This window comes from Xenia sp. Carnegie-2017, unplaced genomic scaffold (assembly GCF_021976095.1).
Source record: "Xenia sp. Carnegie-2017 unplaced genomic scaffold, XeniaSp_v1 HiC_scaffold_6, whole genome shotgun sequence".
NCBI classification, from domain to species: domain Eukaryota; kingdom Metazoa; phylum Cnidaria; class Anthozoa; order Malacalcyonacea; family Xeniidae; genus Xenia; species Xenia sp. Carnegie-2017.
This window is the reverse complement of record NW_025813526.1, coordinates 2,798,330-2,817,413: the sequence shown is the minus strand read 5'-3', so window position 1 is coordinate 2,817,413 and position 19,084 is coordinate 2,798,330. Positions and strand designations below refer to the sequence as shown.

At 35.6% G+C, this 19,084-nt stretch overlaps 1 protein-coding gene and 1 long non-coding RNA gene across 3 annotated transcripts; one reads left to right on the top strand and one right to left on the bottom strand.

Annotated features, from left to right (window-relative positions):
- Positions 1-5,719: 5,719 nt before the first annotated feature.
- LOC124458000 (transcriptional regulator Myc-A-like) lies at positions 5,720-10,023 on the bottom strand. The gene is made up of 3 exons (XM_047008120.1): positions 9,861-10,023; positions 9,227-9,737; positions 5,720-7,042 (listed from the first exon to the last, which is right to left on the bottom strand). Exons 2-3 carry the CDS (start codon positions 9,708-9,710, stop codon positions 6,498-6,500), a joined length of 1,029 nt encoding a protein of 342 aa, XP_046864076.1. The 5' UTR covers positions 9,711-9,737; positions 9,861-10,023; the 3' UTR covers positions 5,720-6,497.
- Positions 10,024-14,662: 4,639 nt separating this feature from the next.
- Positions 14,663-17,594, top strand: LOC124458185. 2 transcript variants are annotated; one of them, XR_006953057.1, is made up of 3 exons: positions 14,663-14,785; positions 15,429-17,022; positions 17,217-17,594. It is a non-coding gene; the product is annotated as an uncharacterized LOC124458185 (long non-coding RNA). The 2 variants fall into 2 exon arrangements; XR_006953058.1 differs by lacking the exon at positions 14,663-14,785 and having other exon boundaries at positions 15,376-17,022.
- Positions 17,595-19,084: the final 1,490 nt, after the last annotated feature.

Below are 19,084 nucleotides of genomic sequence, written 5' to 3'. Positions count from 1 at the left end.
TATTCGACTGGACCGAAACTAAAGTACTCAGACGCGCACAAACAAAATGCGCACGCGAATTTAAAGAAGCTTAGTACATTAAAGACAGCGACACAATAAACATGCATATCGACATACCCATCATATACTCACAACTAAAGAAAAAGGACAAAAAAACTACAAACAACACCAAAACTAAAACACTACACTCTAATATTATTAACACCAATCATATTCACAATACACCAAAACCCATGGCAACGCATTTCACCCCATCCAATCACATTAAACCACCCACTAATCCAATTAGACGCTCTAAACGTCTCCAAGCTAAAAGCACGTGTAAATAAATATCCTCATTCTGATGAAGGCTCGAAGCAACGAGTCGAAAGCTCAATAAAAATCACTTAAAATCTGGAGACTCTTTTATCTTTTATGTATTAAATGCCTGGATTAAAAAATTTACAAACTTATAAAATCGACATATGGGATAGATATTCTCAGAAGAACAAGAAAATGGGAATTATTCGCACGTAAAGAGTCATCAACATTGGAGCAGCTTCACTTCCTACACAAATGCAAACAACAACGAATCCTACCAAACAGCATCAACTATCGACCACCACACGTTCGATTGGACAGAATCTAAAGTACTGGGACGCGAACAAACAAAACACGCTCGCAAATTTAAAGAAGCTTGGTACAGTAAAGACAAAGACAACGACACAATAAACACGCATATGGACATACCCATCATATATTAATAACTAAAGGAAAAGAACAGAAGAACTAAAAAACAACACCAAGACTACAATAACACACTCTGATAATATTAACACCAGTCGCATTCACTACTTGAATAAGAGGTATTAGGAGTATCCCTTTTTTAGCGTGGTTTAGTTAGTCAAAAAAACATTGGAAAGGGATTTTTAATGTCAAGATGTGCTCGGACTTTTGTTTCTCTAAAACTACGCGTCCTTGTATGCATCAAACATTTGCATTCTGAAGTGCTCAAACAGGGGCTTGTGACAGTAAAAGGAATTAAGTCAAGGTTGGATGTGAAGAAGGGGATTGAACCTAAGTTCTATAAAGCACATCAACTTCCGTATACGCTTTGCAGACAACCGATGAAGAGGAGTATAATCAACTGTAGCGTAAAGGTATCATAAAGAAGGTAGATTTTAGTGAATGGGCAACTCCCATGATGCATTTTCCTAAACGTGATAGTATGACACGATCATGAGGCGACTATGCAGTAACAGTAAACCCCCAGCTCTAGTTCCTCATTACTCTATTACACTGCCGGAAGAAGGCTTCTGCATGTTACATGAAAGACAACTCTTTACAAAGCTGGACTTAAAGAATGCGTACCAACAATTACTTCTTAAAGACGAGAGTTAACAATACGTCACAATTAAGACTCATAAGGGCCTGCATTGCTATAAGAGACTCCCTTTCGGCATTGCAGCGTAACCTGCATTTTTTAACGCTATATTAATGTTATTTTGCAGAGATTTGATATAATAAAGTAAATGGTTTGAACCCGGGAGTATCGTTACATGTTTGTAAATGTCGATCGTCCAGGTTGGTATAGTCCTGAGAAACAGTCCTTCTCAGGATTATACCAACAAAAACAGTCCTTCTCAGGACTATACCAACCTGGACGATCGACATTTTCAAAGATTTGATATACTCGTGACGGGGAAAGATGAAACTGCCTATATTCGAAATCTTGAAACAACTCTGGATTGGTTGCAAGAAAATAGTGTTAAATTCGTCTTAAACTGCAGAAATAAAAATTTATGCATAAGTCAGTGACGTACATGGAATGCCTAATTTCTTTATCGGGAATCAAACCTACAGAAGAAAAGGTCGAAGTAGTTAGGAAGCACCAATGCCAGAAAATGTCACGCTCAAAATATATTTCCTTGGAATGTTGAGCTGCCTTGGTAAGTTCAATGGAATCTGAGTTAAATCCTTTATAATCTAAGTCAGCTATTACAAAAGGTTCATGACTACAACTGGTCACCAGAGAATGAAAAAGTGTTCCTATTGGCTAAGAACTATCTGTCGTCCTTGCCCCCAATTCTGCTACCTCAACTTTAGCAGTAGAACGTTTACAACGTTGGTCATTCGTCAATACGAGATCCGCTACAAGTCGTCTACGGGCATAGCCAATGCTCATGCCTTTTCACGACTCCATCTGCAGTATCAATACGACGATAGCGTTGAAGAGAAGTATTTAACATTGCACATTTCAGATCAAATTGTCATGCAGTTTCAGCTAAAAAAATAGCCAAAGAGACAGCTCGGGACAAAGTCTTATCGAAGGTCTTGGACTTTACCACTACTGGATAGGATCAAGGATCAATTATGTAATGTTCTGAAGCTCAAGCCTTATGTGAGGAGAGACAAAATTTTCATTGAAGAAGGTTGTCTACTCTGGAGTTTACACGTGATCATTCCTCCTAAATTTCAAACAAAGTTTGAGAGGATGAAGTCAATGTCACGGAGTTATGTGTGGTTGCCGAAATTAGATAGCACCATCGAAGAAACCATCAAAGTATGCCGACAATGCGCAACTACCATTTTTTCCTCTTAGCACATGGTCGTTGAAACGGTAGAAAAGGGTCTATGCTCATTTTGCGAGTCATGAAGGAAACCATTACCTTGTGCTGCTAGATGCGCATTTCAAGTGGCCCACAAGTAATTGGACCTATAAAGATAACATCTGCTGAAGCTACACTTAATGCATTGCGCTGCATCTTCCATCGGTGAAATCTCCCTACGCAAGTTGTAAGTGACACAGCCATCCATTTCAGTCCGTCGAGTATGACGAATTTCTAAAACAAAATGGAAAAACAACGAGTCCTGGTCTCCCCTTATCATCCAGCTTTCAATGGACAAACTACGTTGTTGGTGCAAACGTCAAAAAGCTTCTTAAAAACAGCTGACTCTCAGTCTCATTTTGTCTAACGAATCCAGTGTGAGAAACCCAATACTGCAAGTGTAGTGTCAGAAAATCAGTTGCAAAGGAAGAGCTTTTATGATCAGCATAATTAGTACAGAGAATTTCAAGTTGGGCAGTCTGTCCTTGTACGAGATTATAAGTCAAAAGCGAAGTGGCAACCAGGAACCATTTCTGGAAAAAATATGCCCAACTCATATACCGTAGCTTTACCAGAGCGAAAAATGTGGAGGCATTATGTTGATCAACTGTTTAAAGATAGTCCAGTGAGAGTCCAGCAAGCTGTACCTATTCCTAGTAATCTTGGAAATCAGACGAAATTACGGGACTTATCAGTATTATCTATATCATCCATGTCATCTACATCCTCCCTACCATCTACTCCCTCACCTCCTATTTAGCCTAATGCAAGTTTGACAACAGGTCCACGGGAGAGGAGTCAAAATTATCCATCTGAAGGCGCACAGGGCACCTCAGTTACCATTGAGTGTCCTATTAATCATTTGGATGTAATAAATTTGAAAACAAAACAACAAGAAGACACAATAAAATGGCACAATATGCAGCGTTGAATGTTGTAATCACGACATTGAATTCTCACCAGCAATGCTTAAATATTTTCTCACTTTGTTTAAGTTATTTTTCTTGTATCCCAGTCCAACATGTACACTATAGAAACGTCTTTCTAAGATACTATATAGCAAAACAACAAATCGCAAATCGTTCAACAACTTCGTGTGGTCCATTTTTTCGCAAAAGTTCTAGAGGGCTTAGTAATGGAAGATAACAATTGAAGACAATAAAAGATGAACATTTGAACAATTGATCACAATAGAAGTTTCTTGCAAAAGAGAACAAGACTTGAAAAGAAGATAAAAATAAATGCAACTGAAATCAGAAATAAAGATACATGAATAAATTAACTGTCAAAGGTAAGGCTAAATGCAATAGATGGAACACTTGCATGCAATCGTTTTACAAGCCAAGAAAGATTATTTACAAGTGTGGAAAGCAGTTTGTGAAAGGTTTTGGAGTAGAAATAGAGGATAAATTAAAAAAAGGTGGGTATCCATGCACTCAATGACAAGCAAAAACATCAATGAATAAAGTCTGGATGAAAAAGATGTGACGTGTTACGATAGAAGAGAGGAAGGACAGTTCTTGTTTGTAATGCCTTGGAACAAAAGGAATAATGGTTTTGGCAGAAACCTTCGACTAGTACGAGAAAAACTGGAAAGTGTTAGGATGAATACAATACATCAGTTATAAAGGTGGAAATATACATCAAGTAATTTACTGAAACAAACGCATGTTCGGGGGAATCGAACGTGGAGGTTATAAAGAAATGAAAAAGAGTATCATTGGCATCGACTCCTAACAAAGCGAGTAATGTTTTCAACAATGATGTTGGTCTTGTTGCAGTCTTATAACTAATTACACTCCGCTGATAAAACCAGCGGGTGTTAAGCGCTTGATAAAACCAGCGGGTCTTAATAATCAACAAATAGGCTGGATTATGTGATTGATCTCAAAATTTTAAATGCTTATTTCGTAAGTGCGTTCAGACATTACCAAACGAGTGTCTCGGCTGATTTTTGATCTCTCAGCTCCAACCAGTACCCATTCTTTTCCCTCTCATGATTTAAGGAAAATTCTTAATTTTGATATTTGAAATTTAACTTTCATCATCAAGCGACATGTACTTCATACTTTATGGCATGACGATTTTGGCTTTTAAAATACATCGGTTCTTCTTAGCACATTTTCACACATCTGGCTCTAAAAACATTTGATAAAGAACCCTTTGGCGAATTTTAACCCATTACAAACCATTAACAAGGATGGCAGGTGCTCATTTTGTCGCCAACGTTTTACAAACATTGTCAGTAAATTTAAATATGATTAAAGAGAATCAAACGACAAGAATCAAACAACATAAATATGCATATACGTTGTATTACAAAGAACAGCATTCTCGAGAAAGCTTCAAAAACTTGGTATTCTTTACTGTAAACAATTCCCTCACAAGCTTATAATCCTGAAATTTAGCACAAAAGTTTTGACCATAAACAATACTAGGATTCTTATTTGAAACTAAAAACTATTTTGTATTGTATCATTAGTAGGATTGGTATTTTCATATAAAGCAATTTTTATGTTACAATAATTTGTATTTTTTTGTTTAACAACATGGCAGCTCAAAAACCCTGTTTAAGCCCCTACTAAAAAATGCCAAGCTCAGTGTGACCATGAGATGCAAATTTTTTACCAGATTTTGTCGGATGATGTTAAAAACTCCCTCCTTTTCTGAGCTTTTCATTTCTATAAAGCAGGTGGAAGATTCTTCAGTGTCACGATTGGGATTATGAGGCTTAGTTTTCTCTACATAAGAGCGTGGTAGCTATGCCCTGTTTAATCTGGAATCTCTAGCGTTGTAGATTAAAATAGTTGTAAAATCACGTATGTCAATTGTCATTACTTAAAAATATATAATTCAACTAAGATTGCAGTCATTAAATCACAAAGATACTCTTGAAAGTTAATTTCGTACTTTAAAAAAGGGCCATTTCGAGTACAATGATGGTTGACCCTCTCTCTAAAAATGTCCACAAATTAAGAATGTTTATTCGTGGAGGCTGATAGAGATAATAAACTCGTAAAGGCAAAACGTATGTAAATATAGCAGCAAACAAATATCTAGCTGCGTTTTCCTTTTTCACAAATTGTCTCATATTTTCGGAAACATTTAATGAATAATAATGAAGACAGAAGTCAGCAAATGCATGTTTTTATTTTAATGAAAATGCTTTCATAAAGAAACCGCGAGTAGAGCATATGCAAATTACGACAAAAGTTGTGCTATTATATACTACAAATATTCTATTTCGTCTAAAAGACACATTTATACAATAAATGATCGCACAAGATAAAATATAAATAAAACTTTAGTGTATTAAATATTTCTTTATCCTACATGTTCCTGGCTCAGTTTACTCTATGCTAACTCTTTTTATCCTGATAATATTCATAACAGAGGGAAACTAATATGAAATCTAACACATGTAGCAACTATGTGTCGACCTCAAGGCAATGCAATTTGATTTGATATGTTTCAGTAGTTAAAAGTTGATTGAAAATTACTGCTCTGGTTTTAACTGTAACACATTTTTGCAGTTTTTGGTACAGGATATGCTGTTTCATTAAAATATATACATTGTCAAAAGAAACCAAACTATAATAGTTGAAATATTCTAGCAGAAATGAGCGCCAAACGTCTTCAGTTAGCGCTTCTTATGGCAGAGAATTAAAATCGTAAAGAATCATGTTCATTTTTCAACAATTGCATGTTGTTTACAGCTGCATATTTTCTTAAAATTTTATGTCAAATATCCGTTGCATTATTCACCTTTAATATTTTTCTAAGTTCATGTCATCATAACCATCAGGATAAGTTATGCATACAGACTCCTTCAGAGTTATTAGGAGCAATAACCATATTTTGGTCTGGATACAAAAGTGTGAGCAATAATTTTCTCAGTAGAATAAGTTTTCATTTTCTCATTTCCAAGACCTTCTTTATCAATTGCTCCTTGCGTTTTTTCTGCAATCGCATTTCTTTTAGCAGCTCCTTCTCTTCTTCCTGTAGTTGCAAGATATAATTGTACGCTTTAAGAAGTATAGAAACCTTTGGTGCTCGATCATTGCCGCAAATCTCTGGAATCGAGTCGCGAAGATACTGGAAACGAAGTTTCAATTCATTTCTCCTTTTGCGCTCTAACACATTGTGCGTTGCGCGACCAATCATCTCGCACTCAGGATCAGACTCATCACCAGACAAAAGTTGTGTTTTCTGGTCGCCAACATTGTCCAAATCGCTACTGATTGAGCGTCTGCGCTTGACTCCCGATCTAAGTTTACTAGAGTAGTCGTGATCCATACCACTACTTGAGTTTTCTAACGGGCTAGCAGTCGCTGCTGAATTGTCAAAATTCAAAATTTCTACATTTTTTCCTAAAGCTTTCTGCTCTATCTTACTGTCATCGTCGTCTTTGTGACCGACCTCAACACTTACAACATCTACTTCAACTTCTTCATCTACAACAAAAGAAAGATAATCAAGTTATTAAATCATCCTCTCTGCTAACATTTATTTCATACTTAAATTGCAGGAATAGAGAAATACTCTTTCTTGCACAATATAATTGAAACTGAAACGAGAACGTGTTGACGCAGTATTTCCATACACTCTATAAACAACATTAACAGTTACGTATCAATGTCGTGGAAACTGGTTAGTGATAGCCCAAAACAAAGACAACGTAACAAATTATACTTGTGTAAGTTGTTTTTCGTGCAAGACAATGACCATTAGATGGAAAATATAATCATTGGCTAATTAAAATGCAAAGTTGCCGTTCGATTTTGTTTAAGATAAAATTATACCAGAATAAAAATGATTCGCGTTCTTCTTTTATAGCCATCATAGCACCATAAACTATAAATGACGAATACTTTATAATTTTTTCCTAGCGTCTCGTGTGGTGCCCAAGTTTCGTTTGCAATAATCGTCGGAAAATTAATTGTTTATTAAAATACTATAATTTTTGACAGAAGTATACTGTAGCCATGCAAGTAGATTTGCACATTTTTGTTCAAAAATCATGCGCAAAGGCTTGGGAATATAGTCCATACTTTTCTTACTTTGTAGTCCAAACTATGTGACCGTGAACTTAAACACCGACTTGTACGATCTTACAAAGTGCCATTCTTACACACTTGAGACATTTTTTACTTCTTGTTGAATTTAGCTAGCTTTAATCGTCAAATGGCGTTCAATCTTTGCCGTGTGCCAACCGGGAATTGATTATTTGCTCAAGAACCGAAGGTCTCGTAATTTTGAAAGTTTGATTAAGAATTAACATCACCACAACAATGGCCGAACAAGAAAACAAAATAGTTGAAGGCTCAACTTGCGGTTCGGTAGCTAAAAGATTAGTAGATTTCAGGAAAACGAGAAGGCAGCTGCTTACACGTCATGGTTTAGCAATATGCAAATGTTCTTAACACATTCAAATTAACCTATAATGACTGAAACGACAATATAAATGATCATTTCTAAAGAGTCTTGCTTGTTGTAATTTTAACATTTATACCTTAGAATATCAAATACAACAGCAGCAATACTATGTTTGTACGCTTAGCATTGCCTAATCTTTGTTATCTAAGCAGACATGACCCAATTACCAAAGGCTGAAAACCTTAAAAGAAAACTATACAATCCAATTATTAATCAACGACGGTTAACACAATCCTTTTAAGCAAAGACAAAAGCCACTTTTATTTATAGAACATGACTCAGAAATTAAGAAAAGCGAAACATACTTATCTACATATCTTATTTGAAGAACCAGTAGACAAGATAGGTTCGTAGGCAAATTACCAAACAAGAATATTTCATGTATTGTGAAGCATTTCATTTTAAATTGTGCGTGCACTACTACATAGTTATAACTCATTTAATTTACTACATTGTCAAAGGCTTTTGCATGCACAACACAACATAATTTCGCACACAGATAAAAGCGGAATAGACTATGACGGCAACCTAATGTTATGAATCGTGGCAGAAACACCATTCATTTACATCAGAAATAGCTACATGCTGTCTATATTGAAGAAAAAGTAACAAAGTGTTGACATAACAACGTGAATCTTCTGACTAAAAAATTTTCTTTTAATTTGTTATGATATTGGTGTTCATTGTTTGGTGAACAAAAGTGTGAATCGTCAATATGTGAAAGATGCCAGCAAATGCAGGCTATTTATAATAAGATGTAGTAAAAAATTAATATCCTTTAACGCCCTTTTATTTACTATACATGTTTCCTGTAAACATTTTACAATAAGACAAACAGCCGGTTTTTAAAGACAAACGATTGGAGTTAACTGACTGCGTACATCATAAGATTTATTTCATATTTATCATGAAATAAAAAATAGAACATAGTAATTCGTTTTCATAGTTTTAAAATTCGTCAGTATTGGGTCAATTTCAACCAAGAACGTACGACAGAATTTTTCTCTTACGTAACATTGTCGCAATTATACTCCGTTCAAAATTAAATTACATCTGTAAGGACGCTTGGCAAAGTAAACTTTGCCTCGTCCCGATCTGATTAGTAAAGTTTTCCATGTTTACGCTGCGAAATTATTATATAAGTTCATAAATAGACGGTGCATGACATAGAAAGATAACGACAAAGCATTTATAATACTAACCATTGTTGTCATTCGTATTGTCTAGCGCATCCCATTTTCCCGCCTTTACGTTAACGTTGAGATGAAAGGGCCATATTTCACATGGGTCCACATATGTTATACGCAAGCCACAGTCCATCAGTGGCGGTGTTTTAGTAAGGGATCGTAGCTTTTCAAAACTTTTACCCTTCTTTGGGGTTTCGCCGTTCCACATACAGTCTCGAATTAACATCGACTTCAAGTCGCTTGTACTCGAAACTTCCGATAGTGTTGCGATATCGAAACTTGGTTGATCCAAAGCTAAAGCATCTTGGTACGACTGACCTCCTTCAGGAGAAGCCGGTGGAGTTAGGAATAAATTGATTGGCCACGGTTCTTTCTCGCAGCAAAGTTCATTCATGTCGCAAATTTTGGATAACGGCGAATACCCGTAGAATTTGGCGATCTTAATGTTTAACGATGTGCCGGTCAGGATATCACTCATTTCCCTTTCCAATATATCCATCGAGGCAAAGTACAGGCACTACACAAACTAAAAGCGGCGCGTGATCAAATATTATCAATCGAGCTCTCGTAGTAACACAAATATCAACTTTCATGCACGCATTGTATACGATTTTGTTTACAAAGAGTAGCTAAAAAAGATATGTCGTACCTTGTAACTCTAACTTTTATCGTCAATTTCTTTTTGATGCAGTTTTTCCTGGCAAATTTAGTCCGTGATCATACTGTTTGCTGTATTTGAGCGCGCTTAAGTCAATGGAGACTGTTTGATTTGCGACACAATTCAACTGTTTATAAGCACATGCACTTTCATTCATCGATTCAAAGAATGACAAACAAAGCCTGAATAGCCCGCCTACGACATCCGAATATATTAGCTAAGTTGCTAGACTCAACGGAAATTTTGCCAGTTTTTTGTAGTAAAATTTCAATCAAAACTGTTCTTCTGAAAACTTATTCCACATCAAAGAAACAAATTTTGATAAAGATGGAGAAAAATCATATAAAACAACAACTAAGAGTGCGCACGAAATGCTGTGTCGTTTTTTAAGGGCACAAATGCAACAAAGAGACATGTAAATGATATTCACGAATCATCAAATTCTCTAAATGTAATCATTTTGTTCTTTAAAAAATACCATTGGAATAAACTTTGCTTGAAGAAAGGTATATTTCGCCGTATGCATACATTTATCGACTATTTCAACACCACATGTTCAATCAAACATCTGGCTCACAATTTTAAAAATGTCAATCATTATAAGATCTCTTTGTTCACAATGTGTGTTGCCGCGTGGCGGTAGAAACATTTCAGTCAACCATAGCAAATTAACAATATCATAATCGTCGACTTGCAAGATTCAAAACAAACGGCAAGTCATGAAAGCTTATGTAAAAACGAAGAACGATTGTGGTTTTGCATAAAGAATTGCTGCACGAAGCGACGTGGATGATCATAAATTACACCAAGAATTTTGCTGCTTATAAATATATGCAGGCGAGTGTAAATGACAAAATCCTTGGATATCAAAGGCGTGAAATTAGCTATCAGGAAAGCAGAATCCTTAATTATTTTGCAGGATCGACAGATAAATGATCGATAAGCGATTATTATTTAATCTGAGATCATTTATTAAGTATATATCAAAAATGAGTGTCAAAACATTCTATTTTCGTACACATAAGATACCACAGGCACCAATTTAAATTACACTGTGTCTCGGCGGAAGTTTATCTCTTTGAGGTGTGAACTTGAACTTATATTGAGACAGCAATTGAATAAAAAGTTGACTGCACTAAATATTGTGGACTATAAATTCACTTATCAACTAAGGCCAAACAGTATTTCTTGACATAATATGCCGAAACTTATCATGCACATAGGTTCTTTTATGCACTATGCAAAGTGAACAAAAATTCTAACTAAAGCTTTCACATCGCTCGTATAAAATACCACAGACTTTTGATGAAAAATATGCATGCAATACTGTAGTTAATAGTATTTTTAAAAAATAAGAATGTACAGGTGACTGGAAAGAATTAAACGTGTGAGTGAGGAGTCGGTGCAGAGAAAAATTTCAAACGGAATGACCAAACGATACATAGAACAACGAAATTATATACCAAACGTGTTTATTGCTTTTAAGCATGTGCAAGCGACTACTATATAATAAAACTTTGTAAAGTCATCAGCTGAGTAGACAAACATTTGACAAAAGCCGATCTCTTCTATGTATGGCGGTGTTTTCAATGAGTTTCCATACCCGTGCATCTGACGTTAATTCTGTTGAATAATTTTGCGGACGAATAAACCATCTCTTTTTGTTCTTTTCACAAACGATGTAAAGCACAAATCCTTCTCCTAATAATTGCTCTCCAAGATTATTGATGTTACATGACTACGTGTATAATTGCTCTCCAAGATTATTGATGATTATTGTGTACATGACTACATGTATAAATTGCAAGATTTGCTTTTGTATAAAAGTAACATGAGATGACATAAAGATATTGTTGTCTTGCTGAAAGCAAAGAAAATCTTTGGTAAAAATGGTTAAAAAAAGCACAAAAACTTTTTGAGTCGGTGCAAACTCTTCACAATAATTTCCTATTAAATTGTTTAAAATTTTTACTTAAAATCATAATTATAATAAATCAAAGGTGAACCCGGACCAAGAACTCTAGGTATTGGTATATTGGTTCTTGATGTATTTTAATAACTGGAGTTGACGTAGCACGTTAAATTAGACAAGAACAGTAGGGCTAACATTTAGCCAATACAGGTAAACAGAAAGAAACCAGTACTTAATGGCATACCATTGCAGGTAGCTGTTAAAGCGAATAATTACTTAGTGCATTTTCTTTTGTCTGTGCGAATAACAAAGATACCTATAAACACAGCTATTAGTGTACAACAGCAGCACGCAATGTTTATTAGACAACGTTGTACGGCGCACATTTTCGTGTTTATTCGTACTATCTCTAAGTCACGATTGTTATGGCTGCGACTTCGACGTTGGTAAAGAACTACAAAATTTTTTGATAAGTCTTTGTACAGCACGATACGATCGTATTTAAAGTCAACTATGAAACTTATAATTTCCTAATTAATTTGCACAACAGTAAGTTCTGCCTGAAGATTTGAGTAGAGATGAGGAGTTCATTTAGTGATAGCTGCAATGATTAGTAAAATCTCTAGATTATCTTAACACCACCAAGATAACGAGCTCTAAAAGATTGCGCAGGCTCATTTGGTAAAATCACAGACGATCTTCAAATAAAATACTTCCAATAGTCACGAAAAATACACATTAGTTGTAAAGCGCATGTAGTTTAATTTTTTATTAATTAGCCAATCGTATTCGATATATATTATAAAGTCATTATACTTTCTGATGATGATTGACTAAGTCAAGTTAAAACGTTTGATCAAAATGTTTCATATGGTGCTTTTAACTTAGATTTTATTTTGAAAAATATCATACTTATATATTGTTCATTGTGCAATAGTGCACTTACTTTGGGCCATCTTGTGCAATAGTGCAACAGTGCAATATTGTTCATTGTGCAATAGTGCACTTACTTTGGGCCACATTGTGCAATAGTGCACTTACTTTGGGCCATCTTAACCAATACAATAGTTTGTACAAGTACACGCACATATGTTTGTAATCTTATGTCGTAGTTGTGCCTTTGTTCATCGTCACGGCTGATTAAGCAATAACGTTGACTTATGAGCTCGTTATTGACAATGCAATAAATGTAGACTTGACTACGTTGTTCTAGAGTACAGCTCGTTTTGATAAAACACACAAAAATATGTTTTTACTGTCGTCTGAGAAACACAAACAAAAACTGCAACAGGAAATTTAAGTTATGCAAGACGCCAGTCGATTACAAAAGACACACGACCGCGTGTGCCTGAATGGTGTTATGGATACAGTAAGTACATAATTTATCACAGGCGTTCTTGACTGTAAGGATAGGTCATACTAAACAACAAGACGACAGCCCTAAGCATTTACCCTCATATATGTTGTGCTTGGATAAGGATTGCTTTAAATTCAAGTGTTCAGGCTTAAAATTGCTCGCAAAGCGCTGATTACACAAAAACTTGTCTTCAAAGTAATTTCTTTTTGTCGAAGTAAAGATGTAAAAAATCACTCCCCCTTACTAAAAAGTGTATGCCTATCCCTATCATTTTCACTCTCTTTTTTGATTTAAGTTAACGTATAACATATAACAACGCATTGTATATTCCCACTTCAATTTAATGATATGCTTCCTCATAGCAAAAATTTTGTCACCAATGCTAAAAGAAGTATTGCAAGTGTTATGCAGCATTACGTTACGAGCCCACACGAAATTTTGACTTAAGCTAACCTCAATATCTTAAGAATGAAAAGGAATTTATTGAATACTTTTTCTGTCACTTTAAAAGTTCTTCTTAATTAAAGTATAATTTATTTCGTCCGGAAGATTGATTTATTTGGGACGTAAATTTTCCAGCTAAGCGGTTGAAACGTTCAATGTTGATCCAACCATCAACCATTTATAATACAATAGCTTCTTGAATCAATAAACAAGCGAAAATGTATGGCAAGCCAAACTGAAAATGCACGCAGTGGTCGAGATTTTCACCTGTTATGTTGGTCAGCGGTTAGCAGCTTAAAATCGGAAATTATTGGCTGTGTTGACTCCGTTGATTCTTTTCTTGCCTTGCAGTCATTTGCGTTATTACAAAACAGTTCATATTCATTATCGAAAACAATGAGAATAATGGGCGACAATGTAAGTGAATTATAGGGATTCTTGACGCTATCAGCGATTAAAAAATTGTAAGTTAATTCTCGGTGACCAAGATGATGTGAGAGCAGAACATTGCATAACACAGGTCAAAATTCAAGACTAAGCTTATTGCTAGAAAATCTAGTCGATATATTATGTAGGGAATTGGAAAAACTTCATAAAAGTGAGGTGTTCGCGATTTTCTTGTATCGAATGGACTTTTCTCCACAATAGTACGTAAATCTAGACTATTGCATGCACTTCTCGACACACGATTGCATTTCTCAATTCACTTTGATCAATTCATGCAAACTATTCTTTAAATCAAAGCATGGACGCTCTATTCAACAAACATTGATTTTACGCTAAAATTAAATCAAAACGAGCCCGATCTTCATAGGAAAATCCAGCAAAGAAAAATCATGTTTCCCTAGCCTTACAATAACGTTTCATGTTTGTAAATGTAAATCGTCCAGGTTGGTATAGTCCTGAGAAGGACTGTTTGCTGTTGTTGACTGACGTTTCGACAACCTTAGCGGTAGTCATCTTCAGAGTCAAATGACAAAAACATTCCTTCTCAGGACTATACTAACCTGGACGATCTACATCTATAAACATATAACGATACTACCGGGTTCAAACCATTTACTTTCTTACAATAGCGGATAAAGAAAAAGATTGAACATTTGGCGACCGCTGACTTAGCTAGCATAAAAGGTTGTTTAGAACAGGAGACTTTTCTAACTTTGTTCTTGAAAGTCAGTTACTCTGTCGTGGAGGAGTAATAAGGTAAAATCTTTAAACAAAACTATCTCAAGCAACTACCAAATCGCACCACATGTGCACTTTTGATGGAATCAAACTGTTTAATACAAATTGTGGAATATTGTACAACTGACGACAACAAAAAACAATGCATGAACTTGTAAATAGGGTGGAATATTTGTAGGTCCATCCAAGATCAAAGAGCCAGGTAAGTTTTTTTGTTAATGTGCTTCCTTTTCGCGTTTAATATTGTCATGTTACTAATAGCAAACAATAAATATGTAACACTACGTGTTTGCCAGAACATCCTTCACCCCAATGAGAACATCGAATTGTTACCATTCTCTACTCATCCACCGGTTGTAAAACTGTGATTTTTGTAATTGGTCGTTTGTATTTTCCATTCTGCGTCTTTACGGTAACATTCCGAACCCTATCGTCGTTGCCGGGATGTACATTAGTTATTCTTCCCATAATCCAATTACCACGTACAGCATTAGAGTCAGCTAAAATAACAATATCTCCGACCTTTACATCACGTTTGGTTTGTACTCCACTTCTTTCGTGTTATGAGGGAAGGAAAGACATCTTGGGCCCATCGTTTCCAGAATGAGTCTAGTATTCTCTGCAAGAACTCGACTCGATGCCTTGGGTTTCTCGTTTCTAGAAATGGGCCTTGCGGTACGTATGAAGGAGCTCTCCATAACAAGAGATCGTTTGAGCATAAGTATGATCCATCGTTTGCGTCATTGGGCAATCTACCGGTCTTTGATTTAACAAATTGGCTATGAAGACGGTGTATAATTCGAACGGTGTGATGTGGTGATTTCCCATCGCATATTTAAGTGCACATTTACAGCTTTTTACCATTGATTCAACACAACCGTTTTGATGAGGGGCATTTTGACGATGAACATGTTGATCCTTCAATGGAACTTGTATTTGGTGGCACATTTTTTATATGTCTCCACATATCGCAACTGGTCGTTCTCTAAATCGTAAGATTACTCCAAGCATGTTATTTAGGAGGTCAGGTCCTTTAACCCAAAACTCGTTCAGGCTCTTTCCTTTGTGCGTTGCTGACGAATTGAAGACAATACGGACAGGTGTACTCTTCTTTTCGGGACGTAAGAGCTCGTAATAGGATATATATATATTATAAATTATAGTGCACGGGCCATCATAATTTTTAATCTCACTTTCAGCAAGCTTTCGCGAAAACCCTAGATCCTCCATTTGTTTCATTTGCTCTTTATAAGCGTTAGCATGATCTTTATTCTTCTTGAGCCTCTTTTCTGTTGCTTCTAACAGATGTAGAGCTTGCTGTCGGTTGTCGGCAAGTAATTTTGGATCATTTCTCCAAGGGTACGTCATTAACCACCTGTTGTTTATCAATTTACATCCATCCTCGATTAATTTAGATTCATCTTGTTCTATTTTGCTTAGGCGGGGCGTTTCAAGCTTCATGTTTACTCCCAAGCTTTCAGTAATCCAAAAATCTGTAAGATCAACGGGTGTTGTAAACTGTACATGAAACACCTGATTGGTTTGTTGTGTACCGGGTATTGCTCTAAACAAAACCCATCCAAGAGGCGAATGACGTGCAGCGATACCTTCAGTCAAATATCAAACGCGTTTGAGATTTGACTCATCTTTCACGAATGACAAATGTTGTTCAAAACTTCCGCGCGCACTAGGAAGTTTTTTCGATCACACTTGTCACGAATAAAAAGTACGCGCTGCAAGTTCACAAGTGTGCGGCGGGCTTAAGAGAGTAAGTCGTTGACAAGTACCACAATCAACCTTCGGTTGACAATTCAAGTTTTTTCTTCAAGGCAGAACGTTAGCTATAAAATACAAACACCTTCAAGGCAATCAAAACTTTACAAATTTCAACCAAAATCACGAAATGAGGACGATTCTGTTTAATTTTGTTCGCTGATTTTTCACTGTCATTGAGAAATATGGCGAGTCGGCCGACAACATATTGAGGACTACTCGACACACTTCCAACAAGAACAAGACAACAGGCACAAAATAAGGATTGTAACAGAAGCGCCACTCAGAGAAAAATTTGTCCCCCACTTGCACCCTGTTCTCAAATGCGCATCCGTTGCGTCCGCCATTACTCCAGCCAGATAAACTGGCCAGAATGCATATATGTTAATATTATGGAGAGTTGTTTTCGAAAATTTGACGAATGTAGATTCACTTATGGACAAAATTTTTGATGCCATCGGACAGGATACCAAGGATATGAGGTGAGAAAAAGTTTTGTTGTAAAATACTTTCGTCAACTATAATTTTACGGGTTTTATAGTTTCTTGCCTTGAATTGTATGCGAGATCCATGTTTAGAACGTCTCTTACATTGAACGGCAATTGCCCTAAGAATTTATAATTTAGGACAAAGGTAATAAATATATTTAGTGTGATTCCATTTCTGTATTTTCTAGTAAAGAGTTTCCTATTTGAATGGTCAATGGATTTGTTAGAAGCGATAAAACGACATACTGTGCGTAAAGAACGTTCTTCAGATGAAGACGTTATTAGTATAGAATTTGGAATAAACTACTTTATTTTTGATGCTTGAATTGGGACTTTTCATTTGCAATGTAGTTTGTCTGCATAATTGTAATTGAAAGTTCTTATTTGTAATTGTAAATCGAGTTCCTATAGCTATCATGTCGTCATGTTTGTATTAACTTACAAATAAAGATTTTTTTAATAACAATATATGAAATTGCAATTATTTAAAGGATGAAGTTATTGATAAATTGTTTCAATTAAATTAACAACTTTGTCATTATGTCAAACATATTGTCAAACTCCTACAGCTTAGCTCTTTGGTTAAACTTCACTTGTGAGTTGTGACCAACAATTGTATGTGAAAAATGATTAGAATTATGTTTGATTCACCGCATTGATCAACCAGCAGAGAAAAATTATTGCAACAAAGGGCTCGAAAATTTAATTTTTGCTAAAATCCATAAACTTCATTCAGTAAATTAAAATTTTTATTGTAAGTAATCATGTCACAAACAGAACTTATTCTGACAAAAACCAGTTATAGTTACTCTTAATGCAATCGTAATACTTTACACAGTAAAATGTTTACCAAAAGGTGAAACACAGATACACCAGAAAACTTTTTTAAAACATTTGACAGGGGGAAACTGTGCCAAGCCAACACCAATCCAATTCACAAAGCATTCAGGAAGCTTTTTTATGTTCACTTCTCACATCATCAATAAGCATCCATGTCAAATATATAAATAATCTCCTGATTGAATTTAAAAAGGCAGAAATAACAAAGTTAAGTCATGTGGACCATATGACAGTATATGTTTTACAAATTGCTATTCAAGCACTTTATTGGTGGAGGCCAACATGCTGCTGCTTATGTTCCAACTTGCTCAAAAAGTCATTCAAGCTTCACAAGTCACAACTGTGATGAATACAAAATATTTTGGCATCAGATGACTTTCATAGTGGCCATGCAGCATCGCTTCTGATAGTTTAAAACACCTGGGTAGACAATTTTGGTGATTCGAATGTCCTGCCAAACGTTGTTTGAAATATATAAACTAACTGGAGGATAATTTGATTTGTCACTTGTTTCAGCCACGACCGAGATTTCAAATGTTAGAACAAATGTCTTCAAGATTCTCTGCAGAATTCTTATATGATAAAATTAAAACTGACGACAAACCATATACCGAGTACGCATCTCGTCAGATGCATATCTACTTTGTAAATATTCCGAATAAACCCTCATTTATCAAAACGGACGTCGAATTAATGATAAATTGTTGAGAGCTTGATGTGTTAACTGTATCAACACAAAAAATATTAAAAAAATGGCCAATCTATAGAAATATTTGGGTTTATTTGCCAAAACCCATCCGTAGAACTATATATTATATTGCGATCTGGCTGCATTTATCTGGCTGGAAACATGGCCGCCGTGTAAAGTTGCCCGGATGCTGGGGACACGAACATCAAAGGTTCCGACATCGAGTGGCGCTTCTGTATATATCTATTCTGTGCTTCTGACTGTCACGACAACCAAATAAAAGTTGCTGAAACAGAGCCCGCTTTGTTTGCAATCACGTGATTTATTGCTTCAAAATGTTTTTACGGCTTTCAAGTGAAGGGCCAAAGAACTAAGATGGCGGCCAATGCTACTATAACTAAGCCAACAGCAACAATGAAAAATTTAGTACCCGAGTACTTTTTATCTCTTCAACCAAAGGCAAAGTCAAGATACCAAGAGAAGCTTTCCTTTTGTGATGGACTGGATCCATATTCTCTAAAAAAGAGT

Bases quoted from the DNA above. Each gene is read 5' to 3' on its own strand.
- LOC124458000 (XM_047008120.1), bottom strand. From the start codon at position 9,710: ATGGATATATTGGAAAGGGAAATGAGTGATATCCTGACCGGCACATCG. The intron at 7,043-9,226 runs GTTAGTATTATA...CTTTTGTTGTAG, and splicing joins CAATACGAATGACAACAATG to ATGAAGAAGTTGAAGTAGAT.